A 23,282-nucleotide genomic window follows, 5' to 3' on the forward strand; every position below is an offset into this window, starting at 1 on the left:
GAAATCAAACATCATTTTTCGAGGCAACTTTTCCAGAGACCTCTTGGTTTCCTTTCTTCTCTGAAGCACCTTTAAGTCGTGTGGTTGTAAGAATAACTTTAACTATAGAAGCTATAAGCATCTTTTTTTTTTTTAAGAATCACATTTTTCGATGATTATAAAAATTTATCTATTATACAACATAGGTCCAGCTACACTGAAAAAATTACACCGCTTATTGAAATACAATTTTCGTTTTTAGAAACAGACTACTAAATAGGTCTATACAAAAAACTCTAAAATAATTTCTGTAGTAAAATAAAGAGTGTGTTAGGAGAGCTACACAAAACAAGGAGGGGTTTTTTTTTGCCTTTCTTTATAATGCTCCAATATACCGTGATACCAGAAGCTGAAAGGAATCCGTTACATACACAGTGATACAATTAATGCTCTGTATTAATCTCACAGCCTTTCCGATTAGTACAAAGAAAACCAGGCCTGTCTCCTCTTTGAGGAGAAGTCCGGGATATAAAAGCAAGCATACCTCATCAGCTGATATGAAATTATAAAATTCCACGAGTCTCAGTGTCTGAAATTCATAAAAGTCACCGGGAGGAGGGGGGGAAAAAGAAACCACGACCCAGGTGGGGGTTTTTCCCTCGGTCCTGTTGGTCCCCGGGTTCAGAAACGGGCGCCGACCAAAACCGGGGTGTTTTGTTTCTCCTCGTTGAGTGATTCTGGGGAATTGGGGAGCCAGGCCAGAGATCCCCCGTGCCCCCCGTGCCCCCCGTGCCCCCGGAGCGCGGGCGCCGCGGGGCCGTCAGTGGTGCTGGGCCGGGCTGTTCTTCTCCAGGTGCCGCAGGAAGGGCTCCTCGCCCTGCCCGCGGTGGTTCAGGGGCTCGCTCTTGAACAGGGCCGGGGGGGGAGGCAGGTGGGGCACGGGGGGCACGGGCAGGTGGTGGGGGTGGTGGGCGTGGGGGTGCAGGTGGAGGTGCGAGTAGGGGTGCGGGACGGGCCGGGGGGGAGCGGCGCCCACGGGGCTCAGGGGCACGGGCGGGGCGGGGGCCGAGGGGGGCCCGGGCACGGCGGGCACGGCGGCGGGGGAGGAGGAGGAGGAGAGCAGGATGGGCACGGCCGCGGGCACGGTGACGGGGCTGGTGACGCGGAAACACTTCTCCTTGTGCGCCTTGAGCATGTTGGAGAAGCGGAAGCGCTGCCCGCACACGTCGCACGGGTACGGCTTCTCCCCCGTGTGCGTCCGCCGGTGCCGCTTCATGTTGGGCCGGCTGGTGAAGCTCTTCCCGCAGATCTCGCAGATGAAGGGCTTCTCTCCTGCCCCACACACACACACGGGTCAGCCACGGCCTGGGCAACCCCAGAGTCACTGCACACCCGGCCTGGGCACCCCCAGAATCACTGCACACCCCCAAAATCACTGCACACCCCCAAAATCACTGCACACCCCCAAAATCACTGCACACCCCCAAAATCACTGCACACCCCCAGAATCACTGCACAGCCCCAGAGTCACTGCACACCCGGCCTGGACAGCCCCAAAATCACTGCACACCCGGCCTGGACAGCCCCAAAATCACTGCACACCCCCAAAATCACTGCACACCCCCAGAGTCACTGCACACCCACCCTGAACACCCCCCAGAATCACTGCACACCCACCCTGAACACCCCCCAGAATCACTGCACACCCCACAAACTGACTGAACGGGGCTGCTCCACCCATGGCAAATGCTCCACAGGAGCTGCAGACTTTGGGAATTCCTCAGACTGTGGGAATTCCACCCTCACCTTGGGATTTTGATGCCTGAAACAACCCTTTTTAAGGGCATTGGCAAGGGGCTCCTTCAGGCCAAAATCCCAGGTCTGACCTCTCCCTTTCCTCACAGTGAGTCCCAGCCCTACAGATTTCACCTTTAAGGGGGTGTATTAACCTCTCCTGTCTGATTTTCCAGTCGGATAACCCCAAATCCCAAGGAAGGGAAGTGTTTTGCCAAGGTACTCGTGGCTTCTCCTTCGACAAGCTCTTACCAGTGTGTGTTTTCATGTGCTCATCAAAGTACTGCTTCATGTTGAAGTCTTTGCCACACCACTGGCACATGAACTGCTTGTGCCCAATGTGGATGCTCATGTGGGAGCGCAGCTGGTACTTGTACTGGAACCTCTCATCACAGTTCTGCAAGAGAAAGAACAGCAGCAGTGGGATCCAGGCACAGGAGACACTGCAGGGGACTCTGGGGAGGAGTGAAGGACACCTGGGCTAGGACACACAAACTGCAGAATTCGAATGATTTAGTGGGAATTTACTGAGCAGGATTTGGGCTGTACTAAAGGTCTGCTGGCACAGGAGCTTTGGAAGGGTCAGAACGTTCAGCTGGCACTGCAATCCTGGCAGAGACTCGGTTATTCCAGCACTGCTGGTGGCTCGAGGCACCCAGGGAGGGTTTGCAGCCACTAGAGGACTCTGCTCCACACCAGACAGCACAGCTCCACACCGGCCTTTCCCAGCTGCTTTTTATTGCTATGAGGTGATTTATTTCCCTACAAGTCTTATCCCCGAGCTGTTCTACCACCATTCCTACTCCATGTCCCCTGTGGGAACAGGAAGGGCTCTGCATCCCCTCTGTCCCCATCCTGTGACCCCCCCAAACAGCCCCACCAGTGACTGAGGCGTTCCCTGCTCCACACACACCACTGTCAGTCTGTCCCACGCCATCCCCTTCCCGAGGCAGGCAGGAAATCCCAACCCCAAACTCCTGGGAGTGTGGCAGGGAGATCCTCTGCCCCATGCCACCACACACACACTGATTAATGAACCCAAACTCAGAGCACGGGCTCAGATCTCCAGGAGGACCTGTTTGGAGCACAATCATTTATCCCACACGTGAAAATCAAGCAGTAATTTGATTATTTCCACTGTGGCCACTTCTATCTGTTCCAAGTTACTGGGTAAGACAGGGAGGATTTCTGGAGTTTGAATTAGGCTTTGCTATGAAGGGAAAACTGGGATTCAAATCCTGCTCCAGCGAGAGAAAAAACACAGCCAACCACACCCAGCTCTGGGTCACCCCCAGGTGCTCCTGCCGTGCTCCCCACGGGGAGAAGAACTTCCCCAAAACTTTCATGAACCTGCCCCTCGTTTCTAGGTGAACTCAGCTCCCCTGGCACTGCCCCTGGCACTGCCATGCCCTGCTCTCTCCCCCTGAGCAGGAGCTCTCTCACCTCACAGCGGAAGGGTTTCTCCCCCGAGTGCTGCAGGGAATGGACCTTGAGGGACATGCTGCGCTTGAAGGACTTCCCACAGGTCTCACATGTAAATGGCATGTCCTTGGTGTGTGCTGCAACACAACAGGCCGTCAGAGGGGGCAGGGGAACACAAACAGCTCCTGAAGCAACCTCTCCCTCCCATTCTGAGCAGGAAGGGGATCCCAGCTGGCAGCTCCCAGACACTGTGCAAACATTCCCATCTTCCTGCTGCCCAGCACCACAGGTCTGATCTCTGTGCTGAGCACAAAGCTCAGACAACTCAGTTTGTCTTGTTTTCATGGAATCACAGAATGGTTTGGGGTGGAAGGACCTTAAAACTCATCCAGTTCCACCCCCTGTGCCACGGGCAGGGACACCTTCCACCAGCCCAGGCTGCTCCAAGTTCCAGCCTGGCCTTGGACACTTCCAGGGATCCAGGGGCAGCCACAGCTTCTCTGGGAAATCCATCCCAGCCCCTCCCCACCCTCACAGGGAGGGATTCCTTCCCAATATCCCATCTATCCCTGCCCTCTGGCAGTGGGAAGCCATTCCCTGTGGCCTGTCCCTCCATCCCTTGTCCCCAGTCCCTCTCCAGCTCTCCTGGAGCCCCTTCAGGCTCTGGAAGGGGCTCTCAGGTCCCCCTGGAGCTTCTCTTCTCCAGGTGATCACCCCCCAGCTCTCCCAGCCTCATTATTTTTCTTTTGCCAAGACCCACAAGGAGACCCCCCCGGACCCCCTGGAGGCTCCACCACCAACTCACCAACCATGTGTTTCCGCACGTGGGCCATGGTGTAGAACTTCTTCTCACAGATCTCACAGGAGAACTTCTTCTCTGCATATCCATGGACAATCTTGATGTGTTCATGGAGGGACCAGAGCTTCTTGAAGGATTTGTTACAGGAAACACACTGGGGTGGGACAGAGAAGGAAGTGGGAATTAGGGAGGTTCGGCGATTCCAGCCGGTGCAGTCAAGCCACAAAAAGAAGCCCAGAACAAGTCAAAATGCTGCCTCAGACTGCACATTTCTTGGGTTAACACCTGAAACAACTACTCTAAGAAAAGCCAGATCAAGCAGGAGGAGAGAGGATGTTAAAACAAGCACTTTGGTGCCACCTGAAAACTTAGAATTCCAAAACTCAACACAGGAGCTAAACCAGAGACAACTTCACAGGCACTGATGCTGCTGGTGAGGGGAGAATCCAAACCCTTGGTGTGGGGAGAATCCAAACCCTTGGTGTGAGAGGAGAATCCAAACCCTTGGTGAGGGGAGAATCCAAACCCTTGGTGTGAGAGGAGAATCCAAACCCTTGGTGTGAGAGGAGAATCCAAACCCTTGGTGTGAGAGGAGAATCCAAACCCTTGGTGTGAGAGGAGAATCCAAACCCTTGGTGTGAGGGGAGAATCCAAACCCTTGGTGAGGGGAGAATCCAAACCCTTGGTGTGAGAGGAGAATCCAAACCCTTGGTGTGAGAGGAGAATCCAAACCCTTGGTGTGAGGGGAGAATCCAAACCCTTGGTGTGAGAGGAGAATCCAAACCCTTGGTGTGAGAGGAGAATCCAAACCCTTGGTGTGAGGGGAGAATCCAACAGAGGTGGAAGAGACCAATCCCACCAAGTTGCCTTGAATCCATGTGCACATCCAGCCCTTTGGAAGCAGCACTGTGACCCCACCCAAATCCCAGGTTTAATTAGCCAAAACTCTCTGATCCTTCTGGTTCTCCAGGGAAAGCAGCTCCCATCCTGCAGCTCTGGATGTGGATTCTGGGACTCAGAGAGCAGAGCAAGGTGTCCCCTCCATCCCTTGTGTTCTGGTTCTTCATTTGTTGAAGGTCTCAGCAGCTCTGCAGGTCCCAGAAGTGACAACAGGCAAGAAATGTGTGAGTTCCTGGGAAATGTCCATGAAATCAGCAATGGGCAGGACACTCATGGGCTTTCAAACACCTCTTTCTTTTCCCAAGTTAGTTCTTCCTAAAGACTTGACCAAAAGATCCTTGTAGAATTTTGAACATTCCAGAACAGTTGTAAAACTTGCTGGCAGACACGTGAGGAAACCAAGACATCTCTGGAGTGAGGAGGAAGGAACTGTGGCTCACTTTTGGTGGTTGTTGGGGTTTTTGGGGCATCTCCCCATTTTCTGCCTCTCAATCACCCCCTTCCCTCCCAGTGAGAAGGGCTGGGTGCTGTTCAGTCAGCAAATATTGATGAATTCTGCCAGGCTGGGGTGGTTCTTCTCTGCACAGACAAGTTTTGCTGCTCCCACAGCGTTTGGATCTCTGCAGGCTTGGGAATTCTGGTCCATTCCCTGAGGAAACACCTCCAAAACACCTCCCTGGAGGCACGTGGGGAACAAACTGCAGCCCTTGAGGGGAAAAAACCACCCTAAAGAGCAAAGCAGTGGTGTGAAATGATCATAAATACTGTGATATAAAGTTAAGCCAGGCCTTGAAGAGGTCAGACTACAACTTAATTAGATTAGAACACTAATACTGAGAGTGACTACCCAGAGCTTCAGGTGACAACAGGAACTGCTGATCTGGAGAGGAGGAAAATCAGAAATCACCTGGAAAAACAGACATATCCCATCACTTGGATGAAAAATAGAGAGGAGCCCACTGTGTTTTATCAGTTCAATTACCACTCACACATTAAACCATCCCTTTTCCTACACAAAGCTCCATATCCCCCTTGACATATCCAACCCTGAAGCACAATTTTTGCCAGGAGGAATAAAAACACATTAGCAGGAAGCTGTAAAACACATTCCAAGGGTCAGCACAGAGGAATAACTGTTGGATGTACGCTCAGATATTGAGAATTTGAAGATGACTCGCAGTGCTTCTGGCACTGGAAATATCTGGGGGAGCTTCTGGATATAAAACATAATTTGGACAATTTTTTTCTCCTTTTCCTACCCCCTTTTTGGACATAGGAATTTATCCCCTCAGAACACACACTTCCTTATTCTATACCATGTGTTTAAACTATTCATGAATTCCTGTTTAAAGTGAAAAGGTTTAATGCTGTGAAAGAGCCACCTGGATGCTGGGACATTCCTTAAATTTACATTTCAATGTTCTCTGCTGCACTGAACTTTTGAAGTATTTCTTTCAAAAGCTGCAAGGACACACTGAAATGTTTCTGTATTTTATTAACTAAGCTCAAGACTCATTATCTTATTTTATAGTCCTTCCTTCAGTCTTCCTCCTATGAGCTGAAACACAAGGAAAACCAGCACAGAGTTACCCAGAGCTGCAGGTCAGGCTTAGGAAAGAGAAACTGCAATGAATTATTTCATGTCTCCCACACAGTGGGGACTGAATTCCAACTCGGTTCAGCGTTTAAGCAAGAAAACAAACAAACAAAAAGCCATTAAATCATCCTGGTGAAACCCTGGCTGGGCAGACAGGAAACCTGCTGCCCTCCAAACCCCAAACCCTTCAGCTGCCCCGGCTGAGCTGCTCGGCAGCGGGGTCACTGCACAGGGAGGGGGCAACCCTGAGCAGGGTTGAACGAGGCAGGAAAGGCAGGGCTGAGCTGCCACATAAACCAGCTGCATGAGAACAGAGGTGCCCACGAGCAAAGCCCAAACCACACATGAACCACAAACTCTGGAGCTCCTTCCACGACCTCGAGCTTGCAAAGGGTTCTGTTCCAGCACAGCCTCCCACTGCTGGGGGACAGGGCAGAGCTGCAAAGCTGCTGGTGAGAAAGAGCAGAGGTTTCTGTGTCATCAGGGGGATTTACTGGGCTTTTGGCTCTGGGAAAGGGCAGGCTCACGGGTTGGGCACTGAATTCATAACACTTTTACCCCCAGCTGGGAGCACTTACTGTAAATCGCCTCTGGATCATCATCCCAGCAGGATTTTTAAACTCCGCTTTAACCCAAGTTCAAATCCTGACTCCACTGGTGTCTTTCTCACCTGCTTGCCTCTCTGGGATTGCCCAAATTTCTGATTCCAGTACCAGCCAAGTCCTGCAGTGAGACCTCCCCTGGGACCACTCTGTGCCCGTCCGGACACCGAACACCAGCGAGAGCTGCCGGGGCTCAGCACCGAGGGAGGAGGGTTCCTCCCGTCCAAGAGCTTCACTGCAAACTGTTCTCAGCCCAGTCTGACACTGTTAGAGTGGCTCTGTGTGCTCCCCAACTCGTAGTTCACTACCAGAGTAACTGCCAGAGCAGCTGGACACTCCTCTCCCAGCAATCCTGGAAGGCACCGAAGTGTCGCTGCGCAGAGACAAGGCCTCGGTCAGAACCTGGGCTGTGCAAAAGATTTCCCCCTCTGAAGTGTCCACCACTGTGTCCAGGGCACGACAGAAGGTGTGGAAATCTGGCAAGCAGGTGAGCAAACCTACCTGGATATTTTTTTCACAGTCAGTTTGCTGGTGAAGGGACAGCTCACTTTCTAGCACAAATTTCTTCCCACATTTGTCGCAGATCTGCATTCGCCTGTGAGTGACGTTCATGTGCTTCTCCAGGTACCAGCGTGTGTTAAACACCCTGGGGCACTTCTCACAGGTTAAAGTCTCCTTCTCTTCACACTTTGATTTCTGCACAGGTGCCTTGGGCTCCTTTGCAGTTTTCTTCTTACGCTTGGGGGGCTCCACACTCTTTCTACGACCCCTTGTAGTTCTGGGTGGTGGGGAGGTGGTGGCTGCTGCAGCAGAGGCAGCTCTCCTCGTTCTCCTTTGTGCAACACTAACTTTTTCCACTCTTTTCTCTTTTTTCTTCTGCCTCTCATTTTCCTCATAATCATTACTGTCTTCAGTGGCCTCTTCCCCACTGTCACCCTCCTCTTCCTCACTGCTGGTCTTAAGAACAGCAGTCTCTTTGGACTGGGAGGGGACACCCTTCTCCCCTTTTGATACATTTAAGGTTTGGTTGTTAAGGTTTACCTCTACTATAATCTGCTCCCTTTTGTAAGTCACTTCATCTTCCTCCTCCTCTTCCTCCTCAGAGTCGTCAGAGTTTTCTCTGTCTTCTTTCACAGCCCGGACCTCTCCTACCGCTCTGTTCTCCCTGAAATAAGGCTGCTCCTCTCTCTCGTGGAGGTGGGGCTTGCTCATTTTGCTGTCCACCAGCACAGAGTAGGGGCTCCCTGACTCCCTCTTGTACACCTTGGTGGACAGGTCGAGCTCCTGGCTGGCCCCGTGGTAGAAGGTGGGTGGCACTTGCCCGCGGCGACCGTCCTCCTGTGCCATCCCCGCCACGGGCGCCGGGCAGTTCTCAACCAGCTGCTGGCAGGAATTGGCCGTTTGACTCATTTGGGGGGCCCTGGTTCATGGAGCACCTTCAATCCCAGAGAAACCAAGGCAGCAGCAGCAGCTTGAGGTGGGGGGGGGTCCTCCAGCCCGGCGCCTGGTCCATGGACACGGGGCGGACAAACGGGGGCTGAGGGGAGGGCACGGGATTCCAGGGTTATGGTAAGAGCAGGGCTGGGATTGTTCTTCTGGGGAAAGGTGCCAACGAACCCTTGAACATTTTATCTAGAAGAGACAACAGAGAGAACAAAGTCAATTAAAAGAACAGCAAACCCCCTCAAATTAGTAAAATCGCAGCAAATTCCTCTGGGTTTGTCCAGCTGGAGGGAAGCACAGGGCTGGTCAGCTCTGGGCTGCTGGGGGGTGTCTCAAGGAAAAAAAGGGAGTTACAAACACCCTCTGGGGGGTAGGAGATTCCTAAGATATGGAAATCAAGGCAATGAATATTCCCCACCCACCAAAGATCAGCTCCAGGGATGCAGAGCTGTGTCTCTCCTGGACTTTGGGGAGCACTGATGGCCCCAAAACGCTGCTCTGCCCCCACACCCCTACCCAAAAATCCCTCTGCTTCTCCTGTACCTCCCAAAGGGAGCCCATCCTCATCCAGGGGACGTTTCACACAGCCCCACACTAATGGAGACGGGGATGAAGAATTCCAAGGGAGGCATTTCCGACCTGCAGCCCCAAACCAGACTGAGAACACCCCAGTCCCTGTTTGCTTCCACCTCACACATCCCTCCCACAGCCCCTTGATTTAAGGCAACTACTCCTTTGTCTCATTCTCCCTTCCCCCCAGCTATTTAATCCTCAAAGCAGAAGCCAAACAATATCACATTTGCCCATCCACATTTCCCTGCAGTCATTCCAAGTTGGAATTTGACCAGGACACTGCTACTTCCTCTTGCAAAAAATAAATAAATAAATAAAAAGCCACGTGATCCCTCCTGAATACAAGTAATCAATCCCTCCCCTCTCTCTCTCAGCAGGACAATCAACATTTGGGTAGCACAGGGTTGCAGCAGCAAGCCAGGATTTTTGGCTGCACAGATGGAATGGGAAAGACTCTGGAAGCCCCGAGCAAAGGGGATTCCTGGAGCTACATCTGGGACCAGAGAGGGCAGGAAAGGAGAATTCAGGACTGAGACATCCCAGGATGAGAGGACAGAGAAGGACCCAACAGAATGGATGGACTGAGCAGTTAAATGTGAAGAAAACGGGATCTCCACTCTTGGAATGTGAGAATTCCCTGGAGGGAACTGCTCCCACCAGCAGTTTCTCCCCCTCTGAAGTGAGTTTAATTGAACAGGAGAGGAACCCACCAATGCCTGAATCCTGAAGACTGAAGTGCCCTCTCGTGTCCGGGAAGTGCCACCCTGGGGACAGGCCAGGCCACTGATGAGTCTGAGCATCAGTTTAATTAAAACAGATCCCTGAACGCTTCTCCAGGATTTCCAAACGGCTCCAAGAGGGCCCCCAAGGTGCCTGGCAGTGCCCTGCAGACTCAGCACCACCACAGCAGGGTCCATTCCTGCTGCTCTGCCTTCCCAGCTCCAAAGGAAATCAGGAAGGAGAGCACCAAGCCCTGGGCCAGGAAATCCCTGGAGATGGGCTGGGAGCACTGGCTTGGGGTCACAACCCACGTCCAGATGGAAAAGCCAGTACATTAGAGCATAAACTGGCTGGGATTGCAAGCCAAAATTAACACCCCTACACCCAGGGAGGCCCTTGGAAAGCCCTGGGAAGGATGGAACCCAATTTGGCTTTTCCTTTCCCTCAGTTCAGTGAATATTCAGAAGCTCAGAAAAATCCCTGTGTCAGGTATAAAACCATCCCTGACTATTTCCAAGGCGACATCAAGCATCTCCAGCAGGAGGGAACCAGGAAGGCCACTGGAATGTTGCTGCTGGAGAGCCAAGAAAGCACAAAACTCGCCAGGAAAAGGAAGGTTCACCTTCCCCCCCTCCCATTTTACTGAACACCCAAACGTTGGTGCCATCACTGAGGGGACGTTCTGCCCAACAAACCCCTTCACATCCCCACGGAGCCACTTCAAACACACACAACAGAAGGGGGGTTATTCCGAGTTATCAGGAGTCAGCTGGTGTTAAAACCACCTCGCTCTGCAGCCTCAGCAACCTGCTTTCCCTCTGAACCCACCCCTGGCACCCCCAGGGACCCCCAGCTCTGGAACAACGTCACTGAGCGGCCAAAGAGCTGCCCAAGGTCCCCTCGGACCTTCATCACCAGCAAACTGCTGATTTCAGGGCCCCAAACACGCTCAGAGAACGTTTGCATTGCCCCCTCCAAGTTTTCTAACCCCAAACGTACTGAGCAGCATCGGGGTGGTTTGAGCTTCGTCCCTCTTGAAAGGTGAGTTCACTTTTACCAAAAGAACCCCCAGCTTTTCACAGAATGAGTCGCAGATCCGGGCTCTGATTAAGAAGTAAAGAGGAAACGGGGGTTTCAAAGCAGTTTTTGAAGATGCTTATCAGGACACAGAGCAAAGCCACGAGGTGCCTGCACCAGGGTAACCAAAGATCAGGCAAGGTTTGCAAGTCTGCAAACATTAAAAAGCTCAAACCCAGAAAAGAAAAGGGCAACTGGCAGCCCAAGGTGTGGGTGGAGGAAGCAACCCCTCACCCCCTCACTGGGGCTTTCACTGCTTCGGAAGCAAACCCACATTCCTGCCCCTTCTCCACTAAACCAGAGAGATTTGGGATCCCGGGGGCTCAGGGGGTGCTGTCACCGACCTGCCCCGGGTCTGCCCCCAGAGGGACCAGCCTGGCACCTCTGCTGGTGCAGGGAATGGGATCTGGCTCCTGGCAGGGATCCAGCAGCAGCAGACACTGCTGGCAGGGACAACAGGGCTGCTGCCAGCTCTGTGCCAAGGGGAGGCAGCACAGCCTGCACCCCAAACTTCCTGGATCCTGAACCTCCTGGGATCCCAAACAGCCAGAGCCCATCCAGGAAGGCAGCACAGCCTGCACCCCAAACTTCCTGGATCCTGAACCTCCTGGGATCCCAAACAGCCAGAGCCCATCCAGGAAGGCAGCACAGCCTGCACCCCAAACTTCCTGGATCCTGAACCTCCTGGGATCCCAAACAGCCAGAGCCCATCCAGGAAGGCAGCACAGCCTGCACCCCAACTTCCCTGGATCCTGAACCTCCTGGGATCCCAAACAGCCAGAGCCCATCCAGGAAGGCAGCACAGCCTGCACCCCAACTTCCCTGGATCCTGAACCTCCTGGGATCCCAAACAGCCGGAGCCCATCCAGGATTTCCACGTTCCCTTTACGACACAGGACCTGTCATTTCCCCCAGTCAACCCCCAAAACTTCATTTTCTCAGCAAATCTCAGCTTAGCAGCAGCTTTTCAATGGCTGCAATCAAGAGGCACTGCAAGGAAGGACCAGGTTTATTTAGGGATAAATCAATATGGATCTCATGCTCATCAGGGATGATGACCCCTGCACACAGACCCAGGGCCAGGAGAAAGTCTCAGCACCCTGAAAACTGATATTTTTTTTTTAATAGAAAACAAGACTTTTCTCAAAACACAGCTCGGAAAAAAACCCCAAAACCCAAACAATTCTACCCGTGTTACAATTAAAGGCAAAGCCATTTTGCATCCTCGTTAACGACCCGAGGCTTTGAAGGGGGTTGGAAGCACCGATCCAGCGGCTCCAGTAAGTCCTGGGGCAACCAGATTTGCAGCCAGTGGTGAAACAACCACAGAGCATAAATAAATAATCTGCATTGGTGAAGATAATGCACCGATTTCAAACCAGCTGAGTGGCTGCTGAAGGAGTCAGGCACTGGCTGGAGGTTGGGGGATTCATTAAAACTGCTCCAACACTCCACCAGACAAACAGAATTCCAATATTCCACCAAACCTGGGACAGGCTTTAACCTGGTTCCCACCCAAATTTCTAACCCAAACTGGGTTCTAACCCAAACTCTGCTTCCTCTTAACTCATTTCTAGTACAGGTAAAACCCCATGTGGACTCAACCCTTAATAAACACCCAGTGTCATTTTAAGTTAAACACTTTCATACTGAATAAATCACATTATTTGGCTCCAGGAGAATCAGAACCATGATACAACTGGCACGTGTTTATTTTTGAAGGGTGGCAAAAACCCGCAAGATTCAGGTAAATATAAACATATTTATATATAAATATACATATATTTATAAATACATACATACATACATATATATATATATATAAGAATGTGATTTTTCACTTTGCTTCTGTTAATATTCAGTGTCACCCATCAATCAGCTTCAATCTCAGCAGCAGCAGGACAGAAACACAGGAAAATGGCCAAGAAAAATGTGATTTTCATTCCACAGGTACAACCTGGCTTTAGGGCCAATCCCCAACCCAAAGTTCTGCTGCAAAAATAAGAAGCATGAATGTTTCCTCGCTGGGACTCTGCTCTGAAATGCTCAGAAATGTGAATTCTCCGAAGGAAATAAGCGAGGAATAACCAGAGGTTGCAATGTGGAAATGAAAAGTGATGCCTAAAATGACCCGGGGGGGTTTGGGGTGTCCTGGGCAGCACCAGGAGTTGGACTCGATGATCCTGGTGGGTCCCTTCCAGCTCAGGGTATTCCAGGATCCTACAAACTGGTCCAGCCGCCTGCAGCTGAACCCACGAGCCCTGCAGAGCACATCAAACCCCCAATTCCTGTCCCAGGTGGAGGAACAGGTGCCTGAAACAGGCCCAGCAATTCCCAGGCAGTGGGAAAACACATCTGGCCCAAGTTCCAGGAGTCAGGGAGAGGAACCAGGGCTGGAACACAGGAGGGAATTATTTCTATCAGGGCACAATCGCTCCTTTCCTGTGCATCTCGGCTGCTTCATGTGCAACCCCCTGAAATCTGTTCTGAGGCGGGTCAGAGGCAGCACATCCCACTGCTCCTGCATTCCCATGGAAGTGCTCATGGAAATGCAAACTGAAGAGCCTGAGTGCTGCTAACGGCCTGTTCCCAAACATCCACCCATTCCCAAACATCCACCCATTCCCAGACTCCTGACACCCGCCCCAGAGCCGGAGGGTTCCCTCAGCACAGCCCCAGAGGGAGCAATAATCCCATTTTCTGCCTCAGTTTTGCTGCTGACACAGTCTGGGGGACACGGGGTAAGGCAGCAAAGAGGATGTTCGGGAACAACATTCCCAGTTCCCGGGAAAAGGGAAGAAACCGGGACCCTGCGAGCTCTGGATTCCCGGTGAATTCCCAGGAGCAGCTTCTCCCCCCCAGGGCTCAGCTGGGAATGCTGTGGGAATGGTGTGGGGTTCGAGTTCTAGGGCAATTAAAGCCACACATTTGGGCACCTCTGTCTCAGGATTAGTCTGGGGACAACCAAACAAACCCAGCACGCACATCCCAAAATCCAGCACGTCCCAAAATGCAGCACGTCCCAAAATGCAGCACGTCCCAAAATCCAGCACGTCCCAAAATCCAGCACGTCCCAAAATCCAGCACGTCCCAAAATCCAGCACGTCCCAAAATCCAGCACGTCCCAAAATCCAGCACGTCCCAAAATCCAGCACGTCCCAAAATGCAGCACGTCCCAAAATGCAGCACGTCCCAAAATGCAGCACGTCCCAAAATCCAGCACATCCCAAAATGCAGCACATCCCAAAATCCAGCCAGGCTGGCAGGGCCCCCAGAGCGGGGCGGAGGAGCCTGGGCAGGGCCCCAGGAGCCTGGAGAAGGGATAAATCCTGTCCCACTCCGGGATTCCCGCGCTGGGGTGGCCCAGGACAGCCCGGAGGGGCAGCACTGCACCAGCCCGTCCCTATCCCAGGGTTTTTTGGGACCATTCCTGAAATCAGCAGCGATGGGGATTTGCTGACTCAGCAGGTGACACGTTTCCCCTGGCCTTGGCCACTTGCCTGTGACTGTTGAACAGGCTGGTGGAAAACGAAGCAGAACCTATTCCCAGTTCCAGAACAAGCCCTTCTGTCCCACCCTGCCACCGACACAAATCACCCCCCTCCCAAACCTTCAGGCCTTTTCCGCCTCTCCAGCTGAACTATCCCGGCTGGATCCAGAAACCCGCGCTGGGACACAAAGCCTGTGTCAAACCAGTGATTTCCAGCGCCGGGAATCTGGACTGTTTTCAAGCATTATCTCCCCAGAAAACAGCTCCAGAGGTTGCCATTTCGGAATTCCACAGCATTGTAATCCCTCAGCTTTTGCAACCGGCCGAAGGGTTTCCACTGCCTGGGAAGGAATTTGAGATCCAACAGCCACAAACCTCGACATTCTTCTCCGAGTAGGCAAAACCACCTCGAAACAAGTTCTAATGCACCAGGACACACACTCAGATTAAATCCACACCCTCCCTGCTACCTCCAATAATCAAAATGAAGCACCTGAGAGCGAATTAGGAACTTCCTTACATTCAGGTCTCTCGCTGTGTCTCATTTACACCTTTCCACGAGCAGGATTAAAACCCAACCAGGCGTTTCCCACCCCACAGCAGCACCTCTGTCATTCACCTTTTACTTTTATAACTTTTCTGCCATTGTTTGACGACTTGGAGACACAAATGAAGCCAAGACAAGCTTTATATGACCACATGAACAGGTACCTGACCCTTGCAACCTGTAAACTCATCAGAAGAGCTGCCAAAAACCCAAACCTCCCACGCTAAAGGCGACTGTTTCACCCACCAGAGCCCAATTCTTTGTTCCAAATCCCTTTGGAGTGCCTGGCTTTCCTCTGGTTCACTGCTAAGATTCCTTTTTGCCTTCAAAACTCTTCATCACATGTCTTCAAAACTGCACTTTTAGGGATTTTACCCCCCCTTGTTTTCTCACACCCCAGTGATGACACCTATCGAGCCCCACAACTTTACTCTGAGCTCCCCAGTGGTGGCTTTTAAGTCACTCACAAAGGCACAGGAACACTAAAAGGAAATCTGTCATCAAGATCTGCTTCCCAAAATTAGCATTTCCCCCTCCCAGGGCGGCCCAGAGGCCCTGGATGTGGATCTGTGCTTCTGAATATGCAGGTGGGAGCTGGGAGGTGTAAATTGGGTGTAAATGGGTCTGTCCCAGGGGAAAGCCCCAGGTACAAATCCTACCTGGACATTTATTCCCGGGAAAGGTGTTTTGCCTCCCTGCTGACAGCACTGACTTGGCAAGAAACAATAAACTCGAACCCCCGGGATGAATCTGCCTCCTGAAGGACACCTTGGCCACGTGCAGGATGGACACAGGATGGACACAGGGACCAAATTCCGTGCTTTTCACAGTGATTTGGTTCAGCTTTTTGCACAGCCTGTGCTCCACACCCCTGCACCTCCCGTGCCCCTGGACCACTTCTGCTTTCCAACAACAAAACGTTTAAACCAATCCCAGCCGGGCTGACAGCACGTTCCACACACACTTGGGAGTCTCGCAGTCAATCTAATGGAGTTTCTAAAAACCGTTTGGACTCATTTCCAGTCTACCAGTTTATCTTAAAACCCTGCTGAATGTTTTGGAACGTTGCTGAGAGTGGTATGTAGCAGGGGGAAAAAAAAAAAAAAGAAGATTTAAACAGCAAAATCTTCTTTGGCTTCACCAAAGTGTGAATTCGAGCCCTCCAAAATAAAGTTTGTTCTTCTCACATCATTGGAATGTGCTTAGGGGATGAGTTTAAAATCCTCTCCATTTTTCACCCAGAGCTCTTTACACACTAAATAATTTTGATTTTGGAGTTTGTCAAAGCCTCCATAGCAACACAAAGGCTGGAGGCAGCTGCCCTGGGCAGTGGCAGATGCTCCTGTTGGGAGTGACTCACCACTCCTGGAAAATGCTGGGGGAAAGAATGAGCACCACAGTTCAGCCTTCCCCTCTTCTCCCTCACCTGGGCTTCTCTTCCCACCTCCCCCTTTGACACAGAAACACCTGCAGGGGTTCAGTTTTATACCTAAAGTGGTGTTTTAGCTGCTGGGTCCCCCAACACCCCTCGGTGCTGACAGTGAGCACCAGAGCTCACAGCTCCCTTCTCTTCCTTACCTGGACTTCTCTCACCATCTCCCCCTTTAAACCACCCACAAAACCCACCTGCAGAGCTGCAGTTTCACAGCTGACTGTGGTGCTGGAACTGCTGGGTCCCCAAACACCCCTCAGTGCTGATGGAGAATTAGCACCAGGAGCTTTCCCTCCTTTCCTGAGCTGGGCTTCTCTTGGGATCTCCTTCAAACCCCCCCAAACCCACCTGCAGAGCTGCAGTGTTATAAATCCCAGTGGCATTTGTTATTTGTTATAAATCCCAGTGGCATTTGAACTGCTGGAGCCCCAGACCCCCCTGTGGTCACACAGGGATGATTTGGTGTCCCCACCACGGCACCACCTCAGTGTGGTGCTGACAGACCTCCCTGTGCCAGCCCCAACCCCAGCTCTCTGTGCCCTGTGCCCCGTGTGCCCAGGCTCCTGTGGGCCCTGCAGAACCCTCTGGGCTGGGCATCTGCCCCAGCTCCTGCCTGCTTTTGGGGCACTGCATCTCCTGAGCCGCCTCCACCCCCTTTGTTTTGGGTGCACAACGTAAACTTTGGGGAAAACAGCCCGCCTGGCTTTCAAATATTGACATAATTTAGCCCAGCCCGAGGAACACCACCCACACACACTTATCAGCCAGCCAGGGGATGATCCCTCAACAAAACTCCTCTCCTGCACACGTCTGACCTCGGAGAGTAGGAGCCACATTCCTGCTCTCCCTGAAGCTGGACATGGGGACACAAAACTCTCTGGCAGGTCCATGAGTGACCAAAACCAACCTGCCCAGGCATGAATCCTCTTCCCACTGATACACTGGGAAAATAGGATTTTACTTAGTTTATTCTTATTTATTTTATTCCCCTTCCTCCCCCCCCTTTAAATCCTTATGGAGCCATGGACACCTTATCCCACTTTGTATTTAAATTTCCTCCTGGGGACAATTATCAGTTAAAGCCAAAGTTACTTGTTTGTTTTAATCTGATCTAAGTGGGTTTGGCTGCCAAAAGGAGGCAAGGCATTCCTTCCCTATTTATATGCCAACACTGGCATTCTTCTGGTGGCAAGGTGAGATGCCTTGGGAAATGGGTCTGCCTGGAAAAGAACCATTCCCTGGGATGAATTTCCAGCCTCTGGATCAGTTCTCTGGACCAGCTCAATGTGCAGCTTCATCTGACCAGTACAAGGTGCTGCTTCCTGAAATAATCAGTATTTCCAGAATGTCACAGTGACAATATTTTCAGGTGTCACAGTGACTTGAACACCCCCATAAATCCCTCAAAGTGACACGAAGTTCAAACAAGGGAAAGCCAAGCACAGTCAGTGTCACTTCACAGGGGATGTGGAGAATTTACCACAGGGAGAAAGCACCAAAACCACTGAGGAACGTGGCCCTGTGTGAGCAACACCTCCAATCTGCTAACCTGAGAGAGGAAAAAAAAAGGAAATTGCTGGAATTAAAAAGCTCCCATCACTGCAGAAAGTTTGTTGGGATGGATGGAAGCAGAAAACCCACACAAATACAAGCAAGGAGAGCTGCTCCTTTAAAACCTGTGTGGCAGAAAACACCTGCCTTGATCAGAAAACACGAATCCTCCTGGTCAGCAAACGTCCCCAAATGCTCCAGGGACACAGCTGGCTGCCAGGACACACTCCAGGGACACACAGCTGGCTGCCAGGACACACTCCAGGGACACAGCTGGCTCCCAGGACACACAGCTGGCTCCCAGGACACACAACTGGCTGCCAGGACACTGGGAGCAATCAGACTTTGAATTAGGAATAATCAGCCTGCTGCCACTAACCCCCCAGCTGTCCCCCGTGTGAGCTGCCTGCAGACTGGCAGGGCACGTTCCACAGTTCCCTTTCCATCCCAGGAGCCAAAAGGGCTTCAAACAAGCCCGACCTGCAGCAACGGGGCAGCTCAGAGCAGGGTTTCACTGCCTTCCCCAGGAGCAGCAAAGTCCTGCAAGGTTCCCCTGGGCTCCAGCTCAGAACTCCCTAACTCTCTGCTCGTAGGAAAAAAAAGGAGAGAAAATGTAATTTCTACTTATTCCCACTGGATCTCTGCAGTGGGAGCACGAATATTGCTCCTTGGGAGGGGAGGGATGCCCTGGAATCCCTGGAAGTGCTCAAGGTCAGGTTGGATTGGAGCAGCCTGGGCCAGTGGAAGGTGTCCCATGGAAAAGCTTTATGGTCCCTTCCAATCCAGGCCGCTCTCCGATCCCACATCCCTCCAAAATTCCAGCTGGAAACCTTCTGCTCACTTGTATTTGTATTCACTACCCGGGGCAGGCTGAACTGGAAACCAAAGCACTGGATTTTGCCTCAGACTGAGCGGGATCCCAGCTCAGCACACCCTCACTGCCCCTCCTCAAACCCAAAAACCCCCTTCCCACCGGCAGGGCCCAAGCTCCCGAAGCTCCACGCACAGAGGGCAGAGCAGGCCAGCAGAAGGTGCTGGCAGTTGTTTTCAGCAGGGCTGAACAGTCCCTCTGGAGAGAAAACTCCTCATCTGAAACCTCCCGGGGGCAGGGTGTCGGGCAGGGCCGGGGAAGCTCCTCGTGCCAACGAGAGTGAGCTGCTGGCACCGGGGCTCTGCCAGAGCTTCACTCCCCGGGCAATTGTTTGGCAGGAGGGAGGAGCCACCTAAAAACCAAAAAAAAAAAATCAATCTCCAGTTTGAGATGGCTTGGAAAAATCCAGGTGGTTTGGCAGCTGGAGTTTGGGTGAGGAGGGAATTCCGCCCCCGAAAAGGAGGGTCCTGCAGAGCACCAGGGTGGGACTGACCGAACTCCTTTCTGGGTTTGAACAGTTGGCAACTTGAGGGAGGAATTATCTCTTCAGGAAAATGTTCTTTAAAGGCACAAACCCCATCATTTCTACACAGGCAGTGCCTTTGTGTCCCCTTTTATCAGCAGGTTCCTTCAGTTCTGCCGCAGTTTGGATGATTCCAGGACAATCTGGATGGCTCCAGGAGTCACAAATCCAAGGTAAGTTGGTCTTGGATTTACAGTGGGAGCAGCTGGAAGTTGGGAATTTGGATGCACAGAAAGGACAGGTTCAAAACGCCACATTCCTGTTGGGAAACACTGTCTGGAATAATCTTCTTGGCTTGAGGAAGCTCAAGACAGAACAGGGGGAAGTCAACTGGAACCACTATCTGCTCGTGGGCTGCATTAATATTTAAAGGGCACAATTTCAGGAGAATAAAATGCCCTCTGCATAAAAAAATTGTATTTTTACGTTCCAAGATTCTGGCAAAGAGAATAAAAGCAGAATATCCCAGTATCTGTATTTTTTCCTAAGTTTGGTGGGGGAAAAAAAAACCCCAACTTTTGGAATGATGAGATTCTGAAAAGACAAGTAGCACATATTTAGCAAAATGTAAACTAGAATTGTTTGAGAAAGTAAAATCACCTTCTTTAGAGCTTCCTTCACCTCCCATTTAGAAGCCAAGGGCTGGATCCTGCAGGGAGAGAACTGATCTCAGCTGCACACACTGAGCTGTTCTGTGCTGGAGGAACTGAACCCGGGGCATGGGCAGAAAATATTTTAATGCAATAATTACCCACGGAATCAGGTGGTCAGAGAACATATCAATCTCCTTAATTGGTTGGTGCTTCCTTCCAATTATATCTCTCTCTTTTTTTTTTTGGTGGGGTCAGAAATAACTTTCTTCTGCGATCAGGCACATTTTGTGACACAGAAATAGGTCACTGATGACACGGGAGTTTTGTAACCACCTTAAATATACCTGTGCCTCTCTCAGAGATTGGCACATCCCTCCTCCAGCAGGCACTGATGGCATCTTGTTTACTGACAAGGTCTGTTCCGTGCAGCTGGAGGAGCTCAGAGGAGTTTTCCCAGGCCATTCCTGCACGGACACCTCACGCTCCAGGTGCTCTGACCCACAAGCAATTCCTTGTACACAGAAAGACTTCCAACCTTTGGATGAAATTGCTCCTCTCAGCCTGAAATTTCCACCTTCCAAGGTTCTGCCAGAGGGAACAAAATCAGAACATCCCAATAGTTTGCACTTATAAAAACCCCTGACAAACTACTTTTATAATTTATTTTTAGAATTTATAATTTAGCCCCTCTGTGGACTAACCCCTAACCCTTCATCCAGAATTGCTGAAGAATTAACTCTCCAGAAACCATCAGTGAAAGGCTTCCTGCATCACTACTAAACAAGAAACAGTGACATAGTCAAATAAGTCCTTTAAAACAAACTCACAATAGTTTAAGATGCCAAAGTCCCTTTTGATCATACAGGTATTTGAAAGGCATTTTTACAAATACACAATATAAGCCACAGATCATTTAGTGATGGTCCCAAACCTCAATTACTGCAACTACAGATACGAGTCACCACACAGCAGATAAAATTATAAATAAAACCTTAACTCTCTGGCAGCCTATTAAATGCAATTGCTTAGTCAGAAAAATAAAAAGCCTTCATGATTTTGCACTTTTCTTTCAAACACACCCTCCTCTGGCAGAGCCCTCAGAATCTCTGTCCCTCCACTGCACATTTCCACGGCGAGTTTGGATCACAACTTTATTATCACACCTGAATTTAAGGGGCAGGGATGGGGCTCTTCATTCATCCAGCACCACCAGACTGCAAGTGCCTGATTAACCTCTACAAAGCAGGGGGGGAATGCACCTTGCACACAGGTAGGAAGAGATAAAGGGGTTTCAAACAGCAGAGTAAAATAAATTATCAGACACCACAAACACCAGCTCCTTTTAAATTGACATTTGGCGACTCCACAGCCCTTTTAACACCCCCCAGAAAAGGCGCGTTGTTCCCACACACCAGAGACACAGCGAACACAACTGCAAAGGGGAGCGATCCCGGATCCAAAGGGGAACGATCCCGGGTCCTGCCCCCGGTCCTGCCCAAAGCAGGGCTCGCACATCCCCTCCGGCCCCCTCCCGAGCCCCCGCTGCCACCCCCACAACCACCCGGGCCGGGCCAGCCCCCGAGAGCGCCCCAAAAACGCACATTCCTCAGAAACGCACATTCCTCGCATCCCTCGCTCCTTCCACGGCTCTGCCCCAAAGCCACTTCCACGCGCGAGATGCCCGAACTCAGCTGTGATTAAAGGTACTTATGTAACGCTGGTAAGCCCAGGGAGATGCCCGGTTCCTCTCCCAACAATACCCGCGCCGGGACACCCCCGACGTGAACGGGAGGCGGCCAAAAAAATCGAACCCCCCGGGGCGAACACGCAGCACGGCCCGTCCCGGGAGCGAAGGGAAGGGGGAAACACCCCAAGGAAAAGGGCCGAGGATGAGAGAAGACACCTGATTTTCCATCCGAACCCGCGCCAGGTGACACATTTCAGTCCCTTCGCCTCCTCACCGACAGCCCCCGCCCCAAAGAGCCGGCGGGGTGACAGGGCCGGCGGTGCCCCCGGGACCCCCGGGCACGGCGGAGCAGCGGGGGCAGAGGGTCCGGCACGGGGAATCCTTTAGGAACGGGAGCGTGTTCCCCTGCCCTGCCCTCCCCGGGCAGGTGGCACCGCGCCGAGCACGGGCAGGGACCCCGCGGCCCTCGGGGCATCGCGCCGGTGCCGGGGCAGCCCCCGAGCCCGGGCAGAGCCCGGACCGCGGGGCAGCCCCCGATCGGGGGGAGCCCCCGCGCCATCCCCGCCCCTCCTCCCGCACGGGGGGTCCCCCCGCGTGTCCCCGCACCCGGGGGTGCCCTGCCCGCCCCCCCGTCCCCTCCCAGCCGGGCCCCGCCGTCCCTCCACCGCCCACCCCCAGGCCGGGCCTAGCGCGGCTCGGCCCCGCCGCCAGGCCCGGCCAGGACGGTGGAGCGGCCGCGAGCTCTGCCCTCCCCGCCCCGCACACCCCGCACGCCCCCGGCCCGCACTCACCCAGGCCGGTGCCCCCGGGGCCGCCCCCGCCGCCGTCCATGCCGGGCGGCCGCGGGGAGGGGGCCGCGGGCGCGGCGGAGGGCGGAGGGCAGGGCGGCCGGGGGGCCCTCCCTCCCTCGCTCCCTCCCCCGCTCCGCTCCGCTCGCCGCTCCCGCTCGGCCCCCGCGCTCCGAGCGGCCGCCTCGGGGGGGCCGGGGCCCGGCGCTCGGGCCCAGGCGCTGCCGCCGCCGCGGCCCCCGAGCTCCCCCCTCCTCCTCCTCCTCCTCCTCCTTCTCCCCGGCCGGGGCCGCCGCCGCCGCAGCGCTACGTGGCCGCCGCCGCAGCCGCCGCCGGTCTCGCGGGGGCGCGCGCGCGCGCTCGCTCCCGGTGGCGGGGACGCGCTCGCTCGCTCGTACCGGTGTTTTTCCGGGGGGGGCGAGGGGGGAAGCGCGGCGGGAGCGCGCGCGGGGAGGCGGTTGCCACGGGGGGGGGGGCGGGCGCGCGCCCGTGCGGGGACGCGCGCGCGCGCAGGGCCGGCGGGGCCGAGGGGGCCGGTGAAGGGGGAAATCTGCGAGTGCGCGTGTGCGGGAGCGCGCGCGGGGCGGGGAGAGACGGAGCGAGCCGGGGGGGGGGACGCGGGGGAAAGGACGAAACCGACAGACAGACACTCGTGACACCCCCTTCCGAGGGCTGAGGGCAGCGGGCGGGCGCCCGTGGGGCGTCGGCGCGAGGGTGAGTGTTCACGGGCGGGGACGCGGGGGACACGCGCGCGCGGGCCGGCCCCGGGCTGAGGGGAGCGGGAGCGCGCACGGCGGGGGGGGGTCACACGCACGGGAGCCGGGGGGCGGCGCTGTGCGCATGCGCCGCCGGGGGCCGTTACGGCGCTCCCGCCCCTTTTCCCGCCGCGGCTTC

The 23,282-nt window shown here is 53.4% G+C and overlaps 1 protein-coding gene across 3 annotated transcripts; it reads right to left on the reverse strand.

Moving 5' to 3' along the window:
• Window positions 1–144: 144 nt before the first annotated feature.
• On the reverse strand, window positions 145–22,648 carry ZNF652 (zinc finger protein 652). Of its 3 annotated transcripts, XM_039387037.1 has the most exons (7): window positions 22,392–22,648; window positions 7,595–8,725; window positions 4,001–4,148; window positions 3,217–3,332; window positions 2,026–2,170; window positions 799–1,311; window positions 145–765 (listed from the first exon to the last, which is right to left on the reverse strand). In XM_039387037.1, exons 2-6 carry the CDS (start codon window positions 8,501–8,503, stop codon window positions 800–802), a joined length of 1,830 nt encoding a protein of 609 aa, XP_039242971.1. In that variant the 5' UTR covers window positions 8,504–8,725; window positions 22,392–22,648; the 3' UTR covers window positions 145–765; window position 799. The 3 variants fall into 3 exon arrangements, with proteins under 3 accessions (XP_039242971.1, XP_027593422.1, XP_039242970.1); XM_027737621.2 differs by having other exon boundaries at window positions 145–1,311; XM_039387036.1 differs by lacking the exon at window positions 22,392–22,648 and adding an exon at window positions 10,829–11,373 and having other exon boundaries at window positions 145–1,311.
• Between the last annotated feature and the right edge of the window lie 634 nt (window positions 22,649–23,282).

Source organism: Pipra filicauda, unplaced genomic scaffold, assembly GCF_003945595.2.
Source record: "Pipra filicauda isolate LSUMZ 115617 unplaced genomic scaffold, ASM394559v2 scaffold524_size386432_pilon, whole genome shotgun sequence".
Taxonomy (NCBI): Eukaryota; Metazoa; Chordata; class Aves; order Passeriformes; family Pipridae; genus Pipra; species Pipra filicauda.

Bases quoted from the DNA above. Each gene is read 5' to 3' on its own strand.
- ZNF652 (XM_039387037.1), bottom strand. From the start codon at position 8,503: ATGAGTCAAACGGCCAATTCCTGCCAGCAGCTGGTTGAGAACTGCCCG. The intron at 3,333-4,000 runs GTGAGTTGGTGG...GTTGTGTTGCAG, and splicing joins CGTGCGGAAACACATGGTTG to CACACACCAAGGACATGCCA. The intron at 2,171-3,216 runs GTGAGAGAGCTC...TTTCTCTTGCAG, and splicing joins AGAAACCCTTCCGCTGTGAG to AACTGTGATGAGAGGTTCCA.